General features: G+C 40.2%; 2 protein-coding genes across 2 annotated transcripts in view; one reads left to right on the top strand and one right to left on the bottom strand.

Annotated features, from left to right (window-relative positions):
• The window catches only part of LOC132990158 (uncharacterized), a 411,085-nt gene that overhangs the window by 89,791 nt on the left and 299,521 nt on the right, over positions 1–21,773 (top strand). The gene's annotated exons all lie outside the window — the stretch shown is intronic.
• On the bottom strand, positions 143–8,982 carry nsfl1c (NSFL1 (p97) cofactor (p47)). The gene is made up of 9 exons (XM_061058273.1): positions 8,836–8,982; positions 7,686–7,786; positions 6,344–6,421; positions 4,645–4,810; positions 4,442–4,537; positions 3,911–4,020; positions 3,607–3,744; positions 2,864–3,034; positions 143–1,387 (listed from the first exon to the last, which is right to left on the bottom strand). Exons 1-9 carry the CDS (start codon positions 8,944–8,946, stop codon positions 1,225–1,227), a joined length of 1,134 nt encoding a protein of 377 aa, XP_060914256.1. The 5' UTR covers positions 8,947–8,982; the 3' UTR covers positions 143–1,224.

The raw sequence follows: 21,773 nt of genomic DNA, 5'->3' as shown, positions 1-21,773 counted from the left end.
CTACAGATATACAGACACTTACATCTGGACTGATCCACAATAAGACAACAAGTTAACTTCTACAATAAAACTCATATTTCTTACCCTATAAAAATACAAAATATCCCTTTTCCCAGCATTAATAAAAACACAAGACAGTGAGTTCTTACATCAACCATAAAATGGATTTATTTTACCAGAGGTCCAAACATATTTCTGTGTTGTCCCAGGATGCATAGAAGATGTCAGTGTGTCAATGGTATCCACTTCCACTACTACAAACCAGTGTTTACAATCTATATGTTCTTCTGCTCAACCATTGGTTCAATAATAAAGCCATGTGTAACTGTTTTTTTCTTCATTTTACACAATATCAAAATGCAACTGTGTAACTGGGACAATTCAACAATCTGTAAAGGAAATAAGAAAGGAAAAAAAAGGCAGTTTAAAAAAATAATTCCATCTTTATTTAAACAAAAGGGAGAGGTGTAGCGCTGAATGTGAGAAGAGGAGCGTAAGGCTACTGGTATCGGTTGGTTTGGAGAAGGAAAACCCTTAGTGTTTTGTAACATCATAACACTTCTCTCTCCATAAAGATTATATGTGGAGAGAAATGGAACTAGTACAAAACATCACTGTGCACATGTACTTTTACCTTAATAAAACTAATAATCTTTACTTGGTTCTGGTTTGTGCTGTTGAGACGGAAACAAACTGGGAGACTGCCGCTGCATCAATTCTTTGTGGCCCCGGAACCTGATAGTAAACATAAGTGAAGGGGCCAAAGGAAAGCTGATAAAGAAGGGAAGTGGATCGCAGTTAAATGGAAAAAGGAGCCAGGTTTAGTTAACATCTCTGCAGCTTGACTTGTCTTCAGAAAGCTGGACTGCTGCCATGTTTTTATTGGGATTCAACCATCTAATTCTGTCAGGTACACATCCCAATCAAAACCACAAGACGAGCATGTCCGTAGGCTTTTCTACAGCTCTTAAATAAACTCTTTTCCATTTTTAGATTTTTAGTTTCCCCGTCTTTACTGCCTGTCACAGACCACAGAGAGGGGAGGGGAAAGGTGGGTGTCTGGGGAACAGAATGTTATTTTTTTCACTTTAGAAAAACAATAAATCAGAAATCAGAAGTCCATACATAAGTCTGTGTTTTCTCCTCCCTCAGAAGGGGCAGCAGGTTTCACCGGGCTGAAGTTACTCAGCTACACCACCGGGGGGGGATTGCTCTAACCCTGCTTCACTTTAGTCGCTGGACGATGACAGCATTGAGGAGGTTGGCCTGCTGCAGCGTCTGGCTCTCGTCCGACAGCTCCCTGTTGGGGAAGGTTGTCATGAGAACAAACTCTCTGGCAGCCATGGTGGGCCGAGCTGCAACCACAAACTGACGCAGGTCAGACACCCTGAGGGAGACAACAACACAAGACAGGAAATGAATGTTTACTTGCACCTTAAAACAAAACTCCCCTTGATTTTCTGACAAGACATTATTCAACCTTAAATATGCTGTAATCACAAGATGTTAACAATAAAAGAATTCATGTATAACGTACAAATGATACATTCTTATTTTAGCTATTACAGTGCAACACGTTACCGCGCTCTACCTGACCCATCAGTTCACAGTTTGTAGTTTAGTTGAGCAGTCTACAGCAGACTGTCATTATTTAAGGCCTAACAACAATTAGGAGCAGCAACAATACACAGACTTTAACAACCACTGCTTAAGCTAGCAAAACACAGGTGTGATACTTCAAGATGTGTAAAGAAATGTCACGCTCTCTTAGATTTGATGTGTTTTTGTGTTTGCAGATGCTGTCAAGTATAAATTGTTCTCGACGTATTTTCCTGCAGTTCAAGAGCCAGTTTTTGTAATTTATTGTGCCTTAATATCATCTGTGCACTCTTTTGTATCTATGTATTTTTGGTGATTTGTCTTTAACAGCGCATTATGTCCTCTTTTCTGGTTCATTCTAGTGAGGCTCTATTGCAGAAGGTTGTTGTAGTTATAAATGCCAATCATAGGTATGTAGATGCTGAAAAGTCAACACAGATGGAATTATTACTTTGAACATAACTGCTTGAGGGCATAATATAGTCACACCAATGTTGTCCACTTGACATGGAATTAATTCAGGCTCAAAGGAGTACAGTGAAATTCATCTAGAAATTTGTCTGTGTCCTTTATACCTGTGCGACCCATATATTAGTATAAGATACTGAGGCATGCACTGTCATTACCATGAGTGCAACCCTCACCATCACACAAAGCACGCGGCCTGACGCAATTGAAAATACACTCCCTTTCATTGTGTATTGCAATGCTGACAAGGCTGGCAGCGCCACTTTTTACCATCTTTTCTGGATCATGAGGTCATAATGGTGCACACAAAGCAAACAACGGTATACTGTTCAGTAAATGCAGCTTGTGGAGTGCTGGTTTGATTGAAAGACTCCTCAATTAAAGTCAACGAGTGACCAGCAGAGTCGGGCAGCTTGTCTCGAGGTACGAGGGTCTACATCACAACTTTCACCGTAGGCTGAAGGTCAACTAACCTTACTGTATGAGTGCAAACTTGAATGGTTCTAAAAGAAAACTGCTCCTTGTGGAACACATAGAAATGCGTCTTAGATAGCGATGCGACTTATGTTCCAGATCTTACGGTACTTTACTAATTTAATAGTATCATCATATGTCGCCTGATGCAGGAAGACTCAACACTTTAAGCACCTTATCTCCCACTATGATTAATTTTTTGATTAGAAAAATGGGAGTCACACTGACAGGTATGTCGTGTCCAGTCTTGCACTAGTGTCCAGGTCATGTCTAGTGTGCTAGACATGACCTGTACACTAGGTACTAATGTCTAATCTATTACCTGTGGGTATGGTTAAACCTTTGGACAAGCTTGCCGCCATCAGCCAGTCGGATCTGAATGTTGGTGACGGGCTGGGAGGAGTCAAGGTTTACAGAGGTGCTGGCCTGGGCCTCAGTAGCAGACTGGTCTTGCTGGGAGGTGGTTGGGGGTGTGGTCAAATCTGGGGTGGCACTAGATGGGGCAGGAGGAAAAAATTACATAATTTACTATAATTGAATACTGTCAGACTCTGCTTATGTAAAAAACAAATATACATATAATATCTAAACTAAGACAATATGCATAATCACAAATCAGTTAGTTATGCACAATGAAATGCCTTTTAACCACACATTGGGCATGCCACATCTTGTTGTGGCATGCCATTAAGGGTGCCACAACAAGATCATAGCAGTAATTTACATCTTCATTGACTCAAAGAATGGAAGTGAAAGAAGAAGAGCAGTACTTGATCATTTGAGTGGTACCATGAGACACACATTTTTTATTTATTTCATGCATGAAATGTAAGAGTAGAGGCCACTTCACTCTTGAGGTATAAAGGCGCTACACCGTATGACACATGACTAGAAACCAGTCATTTATATGGAATGACCCTGTGAGGACATTTGATACACACACTATGATTCATACCCATTCAAAACAAGTGGGACTGGTATAATCGGTTTTTAGCTCTCAGCTGATTCTTTTGTTCAGTTATATTTTTTATTAAATAAAACAATAAGACTGTTCAGGAATCTCACCTTCCCAACTTCTGTCCCTCTCCCCCAAAGGCCCTGAAGGCCACCTTGGGTTTAGAGAAGTCTTCGTCCCTATGATCCTCCATGTCGAGGTTGACCTGACCCCCTCGAGACCGCTGCCTCAACTCCAGGGGAATCTCCCTGTGAGAGAAAAACAACATGATATCTTGATAACAGCCATCAGTGTTCTAACTGTGTGGGATCCAAGCAGACAATGAATCAATAGTGTTCAAGTATTCATGAATAAATTAATTATAGTGGATCTAGAATGATTTATGTCTTTTTAAGTGTAACAGCGCAGCCTTACCCCCTTCTGATTGCCTCAAGGAAGTTGGCATTGCCTGGATCACTGTAGTTTCTGAGTTCACCATTATCCAGACTGAAGCCCGTCTTCCACAGCTTCAACACCACATGTACCTAACACATATACATTCACATTAATCATGAGCTAGCATTGAAGTTATATGATTGTTATTCGCCTAAAATGATTACTTCATGAATGTTTTATTTTCTACTGAGACTAGTTTGAGTAGTAAGTGATTCCAGACTACAGTCACAGCACAACACTTGACTTGTATACATTAGGTTAAGCTAAGATTACTGTGAGCAATAAAAAAATCACAAGGTTTTCTACAATTCACTTAGCAGACGGTTTATCCAAAGCGACGTACATCAGAGAGTAAGTACAACACAAGCAAGGATTCAGGTTTTTTTATATTCACTTCTGAGCAAGGTTGAAATAAAACAATTCACCAACGCCCCAGCAGAGTGTTAGACATCATTGACATTCAACATAAAACACAGAGGTGCTAATTATCTCGTCAGGATTTGTACTCACATCCTGTTGGCTGTTGGAGGCTCGTCTCTCTCCAGCCACATAGGCTGACTCTTCCTCAGGAGCTGCGCCTAGCCTGTAGCCTCCACCAAGAAAGGCCTGAGTGATGAGCAGAGACAGTAAATACAAAATGAGAAAACCTGAATCAACAAATATGGAACACTAATAACTGGATAACAACATTGTTCTTGTGAGTCTGACTTTACCTTGGCTTTGCCAGGCTCTCCTGGCCCTTTACCGGTCTTGTCAAGAGGCACAGCCCCGTGTTCTCTGGCCCCCTTGAACAAGTCCTCCACCACTTCATTGGAACTCTTCTTCTTGGGAGGCCCGACAATCTGCTGCCCACTGCGCTCTGATCCCCCGGCAAAAAACCTAACAGGGTATGAAGAAAGATTAGAATATGAAATGTACAATATGATCAAAAAATGAAACAGCAAAAAAATGTTATTCTATTGTACATAGACTCAGTACGATCAACAGACTAAACCCAAAACAACAAATACATTTCAGCCTTTGTCACACTGTGGGTTTAATAATAGTCTTGAATTACAGTGTATTTCAGTAAGTATGTCAGACACTGTAATGAATGACTAGGGGCAAGAAGAGACATGTTATCAACTTGCGTCATGTCTCATGTTTTGAGAATGTTCTAAAACAGCGTACAAGCTCAGGCCATAAATTAATGGCATTTTAAGCAAAAAATTAATCTAACAGTGAATGAAAGGTAGAACATTAGGCTGATGCAGAATAGGGAAAAGAGTATTTGCTTGCTCGCCAGTGTAATTTACATTATTGTGATTGTCTAATTTGTAAACATGGATTGTTACAGCTGTCACATTCAGGATTTCAAGTCTGGACTTTCTGTCAGAAATGTGCTGTAGGCCCAGGCTGTCTCTACTCACTGAAGCCTTAAATTGGCCGCTGGTTTACGTGTCTCACAGTCAAAACTCTGGACATAATTTTTGACTGACTATCAAAAATATACCCATGTCATTTACACGAGTCATTCACTAGAGTCCGCTCACAATTTCAAAATGACTGGGACTGAAGTTAAGACAGTCCAACCTTTCTGTTGACATATTTTGATACACTTCATTCAGTTTTAGGGGTTATACCATAGTTTTGAAGCTATGAGTCTAGGCTCTGAGGCCATACCAATGGTGTGTTCCTCCTCAATACAGTAACTACAAACTGCAGCTATTGTTGCTGTAGTGATGAAATTTAGGAATCACAAAGCTGTGATCTTTCTGCTTTGACTGCTACACAACAGCTAATAGGTATCTAATAGTGGAAAGGATAATTATTATATAAAAAAGTACAAGAAAAATGGACAAAAGATGTTCATCTCATCCTTCAGAGTAACTTACATTTGACCAGACCTTCCCAACTGTAAACTTTAAGGTCACTGCAGCATGTATGACATGCCGCTCATTAGCGTCAACATTTCTTTAGAAACAAAATAAGGTCTCACAACGTAGCAAATTGAAGGAAATATATTATTGAAGCGATTTTTGCTGCATTAAAACTGACTCAATACACAACAATTCATGTTCATTAGGTCATTGGAACACAGAGTGTAATAAAAAAAAAGTCTGAAAAGGTCATTTGCAGCCCCACACTCTTTCAACAAACAGTCCTCTGCACTGCCACGGCAGCAGAATCTGTCGATTCTGCACAAAAGCCTGACAGCTCACAGTGAACGAGGCGGGACCAAAAATAGTTTGGTGCATTGTGGAATCACTTCATAGGTGTGACCGTACCATCTAAACACTGTGAGGATGTTCAGCTAAGACAAACAGCCAGTCAACAGCAATCATTAACTCACTGCAGATTAGCAAACCATTGCAGGTACTTTGGAGACCGTTGCATAAAAATAGACAAGACAATGCTGGAAATCAAACTCACCTTTGGCCTTCCTCCTCATCACTCTCCTCCTCTGCCTCATGCATCAGATCTCTGAAGGAGGTCACTCTGGGCTGGGCGCTGATGATAAATATAAAAACAGCGTTTTACTGAGTTATACATTACAAAACTTACATTTGATTTTGAACAAATAGCCAATCTTTATATTGAATTCACTTTTAGAAAACACACTTTAAAGAAACTATGGCTCAGAACTGTTTGCTTAATTGGACCGGTGGACAGACAACAAAAGGAGCTGACAAGGGTATCTGGAAATAAAAATACTGTATTAAAATAAAGCAGTGACTGGTTGTGGTGTTCGCTATCCCAAGTTTCTATCTGAAACACGTGGATTTTGCAGTACAGTCACTACTGCGATAAACACAAATGCTTCAGATTTCAAACATGCATAAAAAAATGTTTATACCTGTGTTTATAATTGTGGTCATTATTTCGTTACATACTTTGCTATTATTGTATGAGTCACTTCAGGCTGCTCTGGGAGTGACTAAACTATAAATGATTTCAGTTAAAGTGGCAACAATTACTCAAGCATACTGGTTTTTCTTTGGTTGTTGCTAGAATTAGCCGAGGTTGCTACATAACTTTATACGTTATATAGCCAACTGCAGGCTGCTGTTACTAAGTACCTAATTCAAACTAAACCTTAACAAATAGAGGTTTTATGGTGCTGCGTCATGTGAAAAAACTTACAACATAATCCAGAAACAAGAGCTCACAGCCTCCCTTCGTCTTTGAATAACACAGTAACACGTACCTGGTCCATGCAACAGGTTAAGTCATATATTGCATGGCACTGGCACATGTACTCCACCAATGATCAGCCTGTTTTATATATTTAACGAAGCCACATTTAACCAGCCTTTGCAAATATTGGCTCTGGCAGGGTTGAGAGACAAGAGTAGAAAGGGAGCCTATTGGAAAGGTCACATTTGGTCTCCACCCCTTAAGAAAGTTTTCTTCCATTTTTTTACAAATCCTTTTTTTTTTTTTTTTTTTTTTTTAAAGATTATCATTTGAATGGCAAACAGTTCAAGGAATCAATGCTGGCTAATGACTCTTATTTTCTGTCAGTTATTATGGAGCGTGCTTCTCTTCATCAAACGCACTAATACCTCATTAACATTTGAGATTATATCTAAATATTTTCTGTCTTGAGACTGAAAAGAGGTAGAATAAAATTTTCATTGGGGTAATCTTTTACATGTATTAATACTAGACATAAAGCCATGCTATCAAAAAAATAATAGTCATTATAATAATTATAACTGTGACTTATATTAGAGAACAGACAGTCCCCCATTTCTCATAACACAACATTTACCTTGGCCCAGCAGAGCGGGACACCGAGGAGCCCCCTTCAGGTTGGGGAAGCGTCACAATGTCGTCATCAGCCCCATCCTCAAAGAAACTGGCAAGCGCAAGCTTAGGGGAGAGAAAATTATCAATGAAAATGGCACAATAAACTCCTGACACACATCTAAGTGGCGATGTCCAACTTTCTGACAAGTGCTATGTGTTTCTGGTGACTCGTCTTTTCTTACATTATTATGATCTACATCAGGGATGGGCAACTTTGGTCACAGCAAGGGCCAAATTCATTTAATTCTCACTGCCAGGGGGCCAAATTGTAGAATACAAAACCGATTACAGTCAATTATGTCTCAAATTAACTCAACATATACCAGTGATCAAATATTATTATGGACATATTTCTGGTTTTCATGATTTCATGGCAGATTTCATGTTTCCAATGAATTGATGTGTAAAAAATTAACGTGAGGGCCACATTGAGGGTTGAAGGGGGCGCATGTGGCTGATCTACATATTAATCGAGATCCTATCCTGTCTTGAGTTGAAGAGATCAGCATATATTTAGTATATTTATTGATATTTTACTCTGTTAATACTGTACATCACCTTAATTGTCATTAAAAAATGTCATTTGAACAGGCGTCACTCAAATGTTTTATTTACTTGTCACAACATTCATTAAGTTTTCTCCACGCACTAGACTCAATAATAGAAATAATAGAATAGAATAATCAATAACTAATGGAACAAATCAAATGTTAACATTTAATGCGACAGCTGACAGTACAGTCAGCTACATCTAGTTTTCTTCTGGATGTGTTTGGTTTACATCGTCAGCTAAAACTAGCTAACAAGCTCAATGGCTCTACGGAAGACTAACATTAGCTCAACTTAAGGTCTTATAGGTTTTATAATGAGACCACAGGAGTCCAGCTGCTTTCAATGGTAGCTGTGTCAGCTAGAAGTGTGCATCAGACTGTGTGTGGGTGACAATAAACGACCAGGCCATTGTCAAAGAGTGACTTGCACAATTTACCGGCAACACAGGCTAACGTTAGCCGGCAAGCTAGCAGGTTGAGACCTGACATGCTATCCGTTTCCTTTTGATTACAAACAGCTCGGTCCTCTGAAACTACGAGAACCACAGGAAAAACACATACCTGCAGATTCCAGCCGGCGGACTCCAGGAAAAACCGAGCCCTCTCCTCGTCCACATCAGTAACTGCGACGAATTCCCTCACAGACTCCACAGACTCCTCTTGGCTCGCCATTTTGATTTGCTCCTTCTACGACTCGTCCGCCTCCACCTGAGGAAACAAACAACAGATGATGGTTCCTATCTGGTGACAATAGAGGAACCTATCTAAAAACACTTACTGAAATTCACTGTTTATCGAAGTTGTCTCGTACTTTGTTGTTTTATTTTTATTAAATATGTGCGACCATTGAAATTCCTTTTTATATTTTTAAATAAAAAAAAATATCGCATAACCGCATACGCTATTGTTTCCACCACTAGGTGGAAATGTATCCCCAGGTTTCTAAAACTGACTCATCAGTCTGTGTTCAACACAGGTTTGGAAAAAAGGTCTGCACTGTAAGGTGGCTAATATTCTCTTATATCTTAATATATTTATTGCAATGAAAGCTGCTAATCCACTTAGTAAAAACCTACTTTATTAATAGTTGTATCATCTTATTTATGATCTACATGGTCTGCTTTCTCTAATGCGTTTTGATTCCAGGGTTATTCTATTGTCAAAATGTTGTGCTGTTTAAAGACATGAAGATATTATCTCATCCTATTTCATTAATCAGATCCCACCCATCTCATCAAGATATTACACCTCAGTGAGGGACCACAGAGCCTTTAAAAAAGCAATCAGATCTTATCACAGCTCCAGCTCTCGGATATCTTTTTGTGCAAACCCCAACATGTGGTCATTGAAGAGTTAGTCACCTAACCACTGACAAAAATATTTCAGTAAACATGTGTCTTTTTATGTATGACAAACAGATGGTGAAAATAATCGCACGGGAGATACCTTTGTACCCTTGCTAAGGTGTCTGATAGCAGGTCGGTCAGATGGCACAGAGTAATAAGACAGAATTGGAGCATCTTAATTGTTTCTGGGGGGAAAGGGATGATGAGGTTTTTGTGATATGCTGCTGGTTGTTTGATCTCAAACGCTAATTAATCCGTGGAGAAGTGAGAAAACCATGTTGTCACGACACCTCGCGAAGCACCCCCCCCCCCCCCCAATGCAAACAAAGAACACGATTAAAAACAGGCAAATACAGTGCAATATATTGAGTAGGCCTAATCTTATACTGTTTTCCCCTCGGATGTTTTTACCTTAGGGTCTGAGTGATGAGGCAACAGCACCCACATACAAGGCAAGAGAGAAGGAGACAAAGAAGGATGAAGAATAAACGTGCAGATTGATGCATCGAAAACAAGGAAACAGTTTATGTGGGGGAAATTACGAACGAAAGAGGACAAACACAGCTCTTAAGAAAACGACATTAACAATAAATAGTGATGTGCGTTAACTGTGAACATGGGGGGCACCGGTAGGCTAGTGGCTAGTGCCCTTGCCCCATGTATGGAAGCTAGGGTCCTCCAAGCGGGCAGGCCCGGGTTCAAATCCAACCTGTGGTCCTGTCCCGCATGTCGTTCCCCGCCCTCTCTTCCCAGTTTCTGACTCTATCCACTATCCTATCTCTAAAACATAAAGGTATAAAAACACAAATAACCTGAGAACCTGAAGCCTGTGTATGTCACCTTCCAATACCAGTAGAAAGCACAACAGTGGCAGAGAGAGTCAGTCATAACTATAGACTCTAAATGTTAAGGTCATTACCCAAGACACTGGTTGACAGCTTCGACACCCTGAACAAACATGTGTTGAAGTCAACATACATGCTTTATCCCCATGAGATTTGAGGCTGATGTAATGTTACCACCAGTTTTAGTGATAGAAGGTTAGAAGCAGACAATGAACACTTGACATGTCAGCAGAGGTTATTGTAGGACAAGGAGAGAAGTGTCAGAGGCCCTGAAGAATGTCATAACACATGTCACAGGCAAGAATAGCCTGATGGAAAGAAAAGTGAAAGTGTAGAAGTGTGTTTAAATGTTTTCACAAGGTAAGTTAGAGTGAGAACCTATCAGACAAGATTTTGATTTGCTTTTGTTTGATTGATTTAGACTGATAATAACAGGCATTTTGCGATGCTGGATAGCATAGCAGTTATGTTGCACGCCCCATGTACAGATTGTATAGTCCTCACCGCAGCGGCCTCTGCCCTTTGCTGCATGTCATCCCCCATACTCTCATCCCAACATTTCCCGTCTCTTCAGCTGTTCTATCAATAAAAGCAAAAATGTCCCAAAAAATATTTTTAAAAAGAAAGTACTGGCCTTTTGCATTGACTTTTTTTTAAAAGGAACATCTTTATATTGAGGAATATTGTTTGGGAAATTATGATTTATTGCTTTAGTTTCAAGAATTAGATGAGATAAATCAATACAATTGTTATGTCTAGGAGTCGTGGGCTGATACATTTTGTTTAAAAGTTTAATTCCTTATTTGACACGAACAGTGAAAATTAATACATTTCCTTAAAATGTGACAGAGTTAGCATGAAAGGCTCACTTTCATCTGCAGTCTCATGTCTCAAATATAACAATCATTCTGTAATAATGCATTTGTTCATTTTCAGCATGCAGGAATGGCTTCTATCAACATATTTCTATCCCAAGATACATTCATTGGACAACATTTATTAGAAATGTTTTAGACTGGTTCATGTTACAGTTAGCATTGGCTCTCATATGCTAAACACATCAATGCACATCTGTGCATACCTCTCAATACGTCGCCCTCTGCAGCTATGCCTGCCATGTACAGTATCTGTGCAGCTGACTGAGTCAAGGCAGATGGATAGTTTTCTTATGAATTCAGAAAAAGGACATTCCTTATTAACACATGTATCTAAAGTTGTAAATAAAAGTTGAATAAAAAAAGTCTATTTACTTATTACATTTCATCGTTCATTTCAAAAGGACCTTTGGTTGGTAGATACAAATTTGAACCTGAGTGAATCACGTTAATTGTTTTATCCTGCTCCCTGTAAGCTAAGCTAGTCCCCTCCAGGCTCCAGCTCCACACTATAGTTTTGTGCACACATATGAATAACTGTAAGATAAAAATTAACAACAATTTCTTTAAGCGTGTTAGTTAACTGAAGTAGTAAAAAGCAGAGTAGTTGGGGTGCCGGTGGTGCAGTAATTGGTGCGCACCCCATGTATGGAGCATGTGGTCCTCCAAGCGGGCGACCCAGGTTCGAATCCCACCTGTGGCTCCTTTCCCGCATGTCATTCCCTACTCTCTCTCTCCCTGATTTCCAACTCTATCCACTGTCCTATCTCTCAGTTAAAGGCCCAAAAATAAATCTTACAAAAAAGTAGAGTAGTTACTTGTAAATGCTTCTAATTTCAGATGATACATTTGAAACTGTTAGCTGTTTTAAATGCAGAGATCAGAGTTACCTATTGTTACCCCTGAATGTTGTTGTGGAAACTTGTTTCCCAACAGCATAACTCACCACACTATTCAGATTTTACGACTTCTTGCACTTTGCCCTTACATTGGAAGAAACACAGCCTCCTATTCCAGGATCTAATTTAACATTGAGCAACTTCCAGGAGGTCAACAACCAGCGGAGCATCGTGAATGTCAGGAAAAGTGACGGCTCATGGGGGGTGAAGCTGTTGTTGGAGGTTGATGAGGACAAGCATCCATAAACCCATGAGACCACAGAACCTCCCTCCCCCTCTTTACCCCCCCCCCCCCCCCCCCCCCCCCCCCCCTCTAAATGACTTACACACAACTTGTGCAATTACCTTGCTCTTCTTTCCTCCCTGAGGCGGCACTGTGTCGTAAAGGGAACCACTGCATTGTTTATGACTCCTGACAGCTCGCTCATTGCTTATCAGTCTCAGGAAAGCACCTAAACTTCTGACCAAGGGGCATAACACTTCATGGGGAGCTAAAGTAGTGAGTGTGCATATGAAGCTCATTAAAATAAGACAAACTTTTCTCTAAGGCATGAAATAAAGATCTGATCTGAGCATGTAATGGAAGAGTTAGTTGGAAATAAACTTGTATAAAAAGTGTACTGTGCAGGTTGTTCCACTTTATTTATTTCTCTTTTGAACTTTTCTGTAAGACCTAACTATCCAGCTACATTACTATAGTCTCCTGTTGTCCTCTTCCTTGTGTTCATCCTCCTCCAGCTGCAGGAGTGTCAAGCAGACCAATATATCTCCCTCGCCTCCAGGCAGGCAGTAGCTAATAGTGACAATGCCGTCTGAGGGGGGTCAAGGCCTTGTGTTAATTTAACGGCCATGCTAAAGGTCAACAGTGTCACAAAGCATTGGTTCTTTAGAGAGGAAACCCTTAACAAGAGTACACATGATGTATGGGCAGCAGACAAGGTTGATGCTGGGATTTATGTTAGTTGGAAAAATAATGTTTGGCAATAACTTCTTATTTCATTTGTGAAACATTTTCATCCAAGGTTTTTCAAATACTGTAGCTATGCCAAACCCTTTTGTCTTTTGATACAGATGCACATGGTAGTTTTGGTTTTCTTCCCGTTCATTGTGTTTAACACAGAACTGTCCGTTTGATTATGCTTTGGCAAAAAGAAGTGTTAAAGGTGTCGAGAGCCATCCCAGAAAGGTTAAAACAATAACTTACTGTTTATCTTTCGTCTCACATTGGATAAGAACCACAGTGTCCTGGGTGAAGGTCCTGTGCTGTTTGGCCCATCCATCACTCTCCAAAGTCAAACTGAATTTATTGGTCTTGCTGCTACATCACCAAGAGCAGTTTCTCTCTGTGTCTAATACTGTCAATGATGGATTTACATTGGAGTAAGTTGAAAGCCTGGTGTGTCTAATTCAGACACTAGAGGGTATCTTTTTGGTTTGTCTGCTAAGGGCCAAGAAGTGCAAGAACTCAACAACTTTGGCATGATAAATGACTGATCATGTCATATAGTCCTCAATCATATTTTCCTCGCAGCACTGTAGATCATGTTATTTTGTTGTGACCTCTGCCACAAAGAGCCAGAGGATTTGTGTGCTTTGATACTCATTCAGCTTGTATCACTGTCACTACTAGTGGTGGTTTAGTTTGTTGAAACCCTTTCGTGCATTCACAGTGTCACATTGGTATTTCCCTTTGGGGACAACTTCTGAGACCACCAGACAGACACCGTCATGGAAGTCCAGGTGAAGGCAGCTGGAACAATGGCTGCCCCGAGGGTCACTGTCAACGTGAAGCTTTGTTCCCACCCATCAAGAGGCTAACCATAATGACTTCTCAGACTGATTTCTTAGGATCTGGCTGACTTAATCCCTCTGAGACTTTCCTTACATCATTCTGTAATGTGAAGAACATGTGGAAAGTAATTAAGAAAAAGTGACATATGGGGCCCTGGAAGAGGCACTAATGTTGGTTTTCCTTTCATGAGATGCTATAGGCCGATAGTATCTGCAGTTACAAAGTACTACCATCATATGTGGAAACAGATAACAGGCTGGGGGAACTAATGGGCAGCAGGTCATGAATGTTTAGCAACTTGAATGAATTCCTAATACAAAAACACACATTCACACTTTCAAACATCTACATGAATAAGTGGAATAATATAAAACCAGGAGCTGGAAGGCTTATTGACTCACTGCAGCCTCCTGTATGTGTAAGCAACTAAAAACTTGTACTACATCAACTTGGTAGTCCTCATAGTGTCTAATGATGTCTATCATTTTGATCTAGACAGGATTAAGATGTATGACCAAATACCTGCCTACCTTAGCCACAGCCCATAGACATCATGGTAACAACTGAATACACATACTCCACACTCCATACTGCAAACTGTTTGCAAACAACAGCAGTCATATATGCGCAAAATCTTTGCGCAAAATCTGGTAATATTAGCTTCATGTCACATCTTTGCCAGTGTTGCACCCTCTGCTTTTAAATGAATACATGTTGTCTAAGAGGTGGAGGCGTAACAGCGCTGTTTGTCTTTAGACAGTGCAGTTGCACTCAAAGACCTTCAGTGGGCGCACAATTGCCCCAAACCAATTTCAAAATATTATTGCTATAAAGGAGAGTTTAGCTGCTATAGAGACCTTTTTCATTGGTGGTGGTGGAGACCAAAATAGAGGCAAAAAGGAAAGTAAAGATTACACTTACGCTAGATCTGTTTATTGATAAAGATGTGCTAACTTGTGCATATGAAAAAGTTGTCCCAGAGTGGCACAATAAACAGGGACAAACTGCACAAAAAACTCTTCCCGAACAAAAGAATGCTACAAAGAAACAAGCCAACGCTTCTGGAGGTAAATGATATCTTCATTTACAATCATCTTTGCACGTTTTCCCTCGAGTTATACAGGGTTGGGCGGATATCCAGACAAAATGATAATGTTTTCTCTCTGTAAAGCTTTAGCCCAGGAGGCCTTCCAATCTGAAGATGAGAAACACTTTGGTGTCAACAGGAAAGAGGAAAAAGGATGGGGCTTTTTTTATCTTGGTAGCCATTATACTGTTTAGCTAGCCCATTAGTTTTGCTTGTATCTCATGGTTCTTCTCTGCACGTGCACATACTTGAGAACTATGTCTGCATGTCTCTTCAAACAACAAAATCAGAGCCAGCTCGTTCCCTGTCTCCATGGCAGCAAGCTCTCATCTGATACAGTTGGCAGAACCAGGTCTGTGGGGACCAGACAGGAGCCACTGACCTACATATGACAAGTGTATCCTCCGTAAATCACATTGGATTAAACGGTCGGCACATTGTAGCAGATCATAGAGTGTATAGATCATCATATAGAGGCACAGAGGTTGCTCTGATATTGGCTGCAGGCACTACAAGGCTGTGAATGGCGCGATTGAAATGGATCCAATCCATTCTCTTATTACACCAGAAGGCAGCAAGTGCCAGGAAGAGATTTACAACAGTCACCATACTGCAACCCCTCTTCTGCTCCTCATTTCCTCTCTGGTTCCTTTATTTTCACACCTTTGTCATTCCCTTTATCCATCTTATTTTACAGCTTTTTTCTTCTTCTGTTCTTCTTTAAAAGTTTTCTTCCAAGCTTGTGCAAGATGATAAAATAATTTACTTTTTAAAGTTAAACAAATATTACCAATTTTCAGTCTAGCAATCTTGCACAAAAATAATACATGTTTGCAATTCAAATAAAAGATGTTATCAGCATGACCTTTGAGTAACAATTGGCATGCATGACTGTTGTAGAGAAGGAAATTGTCTACTGTGCATTTGGCTGTTTAGTTGCATAAAATCAATCAGCAGCAAAAGTGTTCATTTTAACTGTAACTGTAAACCCCCTTTCTTTCAAACGAGAAGCAAAAATGCAAAGAAATGTTTACACATTTCTAGAAGTATACATGACCTTATTTAGCTTTCTTTCTCCCCCTGTAACCCAGTGTCACGGGCCCACCACTCATTCAATGTAGCAGAAGGACACTCACTGACATGCAGGAACAAATTCTAATTAAACACACAATGATTTACAGCTGACAGACCAGCTGCAAGTGAGAGAGAGATGCAAGGGAAGCATTATATCAAATAGAAAGTGAATGAAAGTGAGTCAATTAATTACTTTAACTCTTCAATTCAACATAATTCAATTAGATTATCACATTGAAGGATTTTTAACTGCATATTCAGGTGAAAAATGTCAATGAACCTGACGTATTATAATATATACTTTAATACATCTTATGGGGTGTTTTATATATTTTTCATTCACATTATTGTTTCTCTAATAATCAACATGATACACAGGTTTGTAAGATACACACAAGAAAAAAGACATTCTGCTTTAACTTTATGTTTTCTGTCTGCCCCCTGTATAAATTTAAATAACACAAAACCATGAATGATATGTTTGAGAACATGTTCTGACTGTTTCTAATGTGTTTTACAATCCAGAATATTTTGAATATTCATCACAGAAAAGGCAACACAAGGACACACTTTAACTGTATAGGGCTTTTTAGGAGGTAAAATGCAGCGCAGTAAAGTTTAGGGAATGTAGACAAATAGAGAGGTGACACTACAGATTTTTTTGTTGGTAAAAAATATATTAAACATTAACATAATCAAATCCATTTAAGGGCCCACCTGCAGAAAGAGCTTGTAACAATAGAGCAAAGAAAGTAAGACTTTCACCCACATCAGCTCTCACCCTGCTCACCATCCCTCCACACTGACAGTTAACGGCTCCTCTCTCTCTCTCTCTCTCTCTCTCTCTCTCTCTCTCTCTCTCTGCTCCATAACATCAAACCGGCTGCTTTATTATTTCCTGAATCATGAGGAGGGGGAGGGGGAGGGGGAGGGGGAGGCGACATCTGCTGGAGAATAGTCTGTGGTATATGCAGACTTTGTTTAACACTGGACAAAGCTAGGCTAACCGCTTCCCTTTGCTTCCAGTCTTTGTGCTAAGCTAAGTCGCTGCTCGTTCTGGCTATATTCCTACAGTCGGAAGGGAGAATGGTTTCAATTTACTTTACCATAAAGCACATATAATCATAAATGTGTATTAACTTATATTGGGATAAATAAAAGGCATTCCAAGACTAATAGACTAAAATCATTTTCAGTGGAAGCTTAAAATGCTTAGTAGGCATGTTGGTGTTAATTTTGAAACGAAGAAAATTGGTTAAAACGAATTTTGTTTGTGCTGTGGTGCTGTTTGCATACTCTGTGTATTCAATGCTTGTATTTGAGCCTTTGTGCAGAAAGCATACAGTATGCTTAGGGCCACATGTGTCTATTTAAATTAAAGAAACAGAGCCAACAAGCCTCTGTAATAAAGCCATCGGTGTACAGTGTTTTAGGGGACCTCCCACTATATGCCCCCCGGTCAATCCCCTATCTGCAGCTTTGCAATATTGTTATTGATGGTGATGGAGACAGACCAGGGTCACTGTGGCAACCACATGCCCCGATCATGGCTAGGACAAATATGGGACCTCATCTGGCTGTGTAGGTGCCTGCGAGGACACTGCCCCAGATCGCAGCTGACATTTGGCAGCCTTTAGTGTCTGTGTGTCTGATTTAGTGTACAGTAGCATTGTCTGGTGGGGGAGGGGCTGCTGACTCTGGTCTGTAGTGTATGCAAATACATTTCTTTTTCATGACGACTTGAGCCCATTTGGATGAATCCTAATGTGCTCCTGTACACTTATTTCATGTTCTGATGCCGTTTATTTACTTTTGGGGCTTTGCTGTTGTTGGTTTTTCGTCTTTTCTAAGGGCGTATATTCTAACTTATGACTGGAATGAAGAATCTGAGTAAAATATTGATTAGCCTCATAGAAACTGGGTCTTTTCAAACAACACAGACACTCTCAAGTGTCTTCTGTTCGTCAGAAATAAAGATTCTCTTTTCATCTTGCCAGTTTTTGTTGGAGGGGGAGGGGGATATTTAAATTTCTGGTTCAGTCATCACGCTTTGGAAAGACTTCGTTTCCTCCTTCTTATGTGCTTATGTAAATCACTGACATTGTGTTGGTGCAAAAAAAAGAAAGTAAGACAAAAGAAGGAGAGATGTTGGTACAAAGCAATGCGCCAGAAAGACTGGGGGGGTCTACCATATTACAGAAGGAACAGGGTTCAGCTTGATGATGGTCCCAATCATAGGGACTATGTCAATAGGCATTTCTCTGCTGCAAAGATTTTGACCCATTTTTTTCAGATTTGGAGTCTCACTGCTTCATGGTTTGACAATTTAACAACGCTGCAACTGTTAGATCTTCCACACAAAACAATGGAGCTTCAAAGGGACTGATACTGCGCTGGAGAATTGCTGTGATAACGGTGTGCCTCCCGCAAACGCAGGCAGTGGTAGTGCTATATGCAAAATGTAAGTGCATGAATGTGGCTTTGATTAAAATGTCAGCAGTGCTTTTAATTAGCCATTTCTGTTGAATAAATTTCTGCTCATAACACATGAAGCAGTTAGCTGTCTTCAAGGAAAGCGTAACATGATGAGGGAAGGACACATCTTGACTGATGAGACACAAGCAGCAGTACTTTATGGTATCTGCTTCATCATTTCAAGATCACTGTTTCTGTGTGTTAACCATAGACTGTAAATATTAATGGACGAATCATCAGTCATCATCTGTTATGGCACGGGGCTCTGGACACTCATCGACAGAAAATCCTGTCTCAGCCTAACTTTTAGTCAACCTAACGACAGGCTGAGAGCTGGAACTGAGGCGGGTTTTAAGCCTCTTGACAAACCAATACATCTCACTCACCTGTCAATCATGTCAGCTACGCTCCTAACTATGGATAACACATATCGTTTTTAAAATATTCTCCCCCTGTACAGTGTGTGCCAGTGATGACAATAACTAATCTGACCTATTTTGTTTTTTGTACCAGGCTATAAACATGTTTAAATATGCTGTAAAAACATCATGTGTACAGTATGTGACTTCTGGAGTTCCTGGAGCCAGCTTCAAGCAGACACACGATGAACTGCAGGAATTGGCACTTCCGCATTGGCTTCATTTTTCAAAAACCAGAGGTTGCCGCTTGGAAATAACCCAACAGAAATATGCATCACACTGTGTATTGATCTTTTAGTCCAATAAAGAAAAAAACTAACTGCAGCTTTGTGTGAAACCAAGAAACTTTGCACTTCAATTTCCCTACATTTTATACATTCTTCCATTTTTTACACAACATGAGAGCAAATAAACAACACTTCGCCTTACAGCTTTGTTGAACATGATCTGTTTTTTTTTTTTTTCTCTAAACACAAACATGCATTAAAAGATTAGCAGATCGTCCATGATGACACAGGGAGAGAGATTTCTGGGTCATAGGAGGTGAGAGCAAAGCATAAGTTTAGAAGGATGAAAAGCCCTCACAGAGACGTCACTAGCTCAGTCACAGGACCGACATCTTCCCCCTGATGACATCATCTGGAGTCTTCATGCTTTGATTTCAAGTGTATCTGCATGTTTAAGACTTTGACTTTCATGTTTTAAACCTTCAGGGTATGTACGTTTTTGTTTTTTTATGCAGACCGTCTCTGCAATAGATGGTTTAACTGTTTCTTCAGACTTCTGAGGAGAGTGAAGTGTTGAATCACATGATGGATTTTTCTTTATAGCCAGTTTGTTCACATGATTTGAAAGAATTATTTAAGCTCAGTGGAACACACAATATCTTTATTTTTCTTCAAATAGCACATCAGGCCAAAAGCTGCCCATCATGTGACACCTTTGATCATGACTTCAGTTAATAATCAAGTTAATTAGATGATATAACTTATCACCTCAGGTTATGTGATCACTTCTGCTCTGAAAGTGTCTCACGACTAATCCTCAGCTCCTCTTTTTTAAATGTGATTATGTGTTGGTGCCGAGGCAGCAGTTTTCAGATCAGCAAAGACAGAGGAAGTGGACTGAGAAATGAGGCCAGAGTTGTGCTGCAGACGGTCGGTGTGGGTTACAGAGTCAGCCGGCGCAGAGAAAGCGATATGAGGCCTGTGAGTGGAGATAACAAGGAGACAGAGGCACAGCCCCAATAACACATGAAAGGGATTTTTGGAGGCTGAGTCTTGGTTCTTCTTCCCTTGGGGTCCCTCCACCCTCGGTCACACACACACACACACACAAACACACACAGGTATCACACACAGCAGCACACACTTCGGGCCTGTCTTTCAATCCCTCTTTCACACACACACACACACACACACACACACACACACACACACACAGACAGACACACATGTAGCTCTTGGCTCCCTCCTTCTCCTCTCTCTGATTCTCACAAAGACAAAACAAGTCCTTGGATCCTGTGACATCCTTGCTGCCGCGCTATCTTTGTATGTTTTTCTTGCTGTCTGGGTCTTTTTTTTTTCTGCTGCTATCTCAAACTGTCGATCATCTCTTACCTCCCCCCCCCCCCCCTGCCCCCCCCCCCCCCCTCCAGTACGGCAAAGACGTCAGACAACTCAATGACAAGTTTCATGTTGTCTCTTACTTATCAAGAATAAGCGAACAATGGGGGTAAATGTGTTTTTATATCTGGTGTGGTTTCCTCCATGTCTCCCAGAGATCTGCGTTATCAGACAGGAAGTTGCAGAGAGTGGCTTCCTGTCCCATGTACCCAAGGCAACGTAATGGTGCCAATGTGAGAGGGAAAGTCAGACTGTTTATTAAATATGCAGCAGATACAGCCCAGAGCTCACTAAAACATTACATGCATCTTTAATTGAGAGCCCTGGGAGGCATCCTTTACCATTTTCCTTGTGTCTTATTTGTGTGTGTACGGCTTTAAGAGCGCCACAGTTCTAATTAGATGATGCATTTCAGCTGCAGCGAGCACGGTTTGTGGGATACCAAATTAAATAATTCTGCCTTTGTGTATCCAGCTCCAGTATCAGCTTGGAGCCACATAATGTAATGGTAGTGAGGGAATAATGTTGCATAAAACATGCAGAACTGCGGATGCAGCGAGGCCAGTGGTATTTGGTTTAGTCGCTGTTTCAAGTGCAGCATCATTAGCTTTAAAACTACCTCCAAAAATAAGTTTGGGAGTTAGTTGAGTGGTTGTGTTGCTGCAGTGATTTCCTGTTTACATAGAGATATAAAAGTCTGAGCTGGCTCTTTGAAATACTTCTAAAGTTTTATTCTGGAAACATTTCAGTAAAACAAGAGATAGAAACAAGACAATAGTTGCAGGAAGGACCTAAGCTAAGGGAGCTTTAGGTAGCCTATTACTAACCTAGAAACTAACTCAGATCAGTTCAAACATAATTAAAACTATCATTAAAATCACCTCAATCACTCACTTTATATAAAACCATATGAAGACCTGTGCTGTGTCTACATTTGGATACTTACATAGTACATGGTGTACACATTGTGTGTAATGATAGTCTAATCTACATAATGCTTACATTTTCACAAGGTATTGTTGCCTTCTACTTCCTTTAAAAGAGACCGGGTGTAGTATTATT

This window comes from Labrus mixtus, chromosome 15 (assembly GCF_963584025.1).
Source record: "Labrus mixtus chromosome 15, fLabMix1.1, whole genome shotgun sequence".
NCBI classification, from domain to species: domain Eukaryota; kingdom Metazoa; phylum Chordata; class Actinopteri; order Labriformes; family Labridae; genus Labrus; species Labrus mixtus.
The sequence above is the reverse complement of the archived record's forward strand: the minus strand, read 5'-3'. Positions and strand labels throughout refer to the sequence as shown.

What these genes read in the sequence shown, in the direction of transcription:
- nsfl1c (XM_061058273.1), bottom strand. Translation starts at nt 8,946, where the DNA reads ATGGCGAGCCAAGAGGAGTCTGTGGAGTCTGTGAGGGAATTCGTCGCA. An exon ending in GAGAGCCTGGCAAAGCCAAG is followed by an intron (nt 4,538 to 4,644) that starts GTAAAGTCAGAC and finishes CTCATCACTCAG; the next exon opens with GCCTTTCTTGGTGGAGGCTA. An exon ending in GAGGGACAGAAGTTGGGAAG is followed by an intron (nt 3,035 to 3,606) that starts GTGAGATTCCTG and finishes TGCCCCATCTAG; the next exon opens with TGCCACCCCAGATTTGACCA.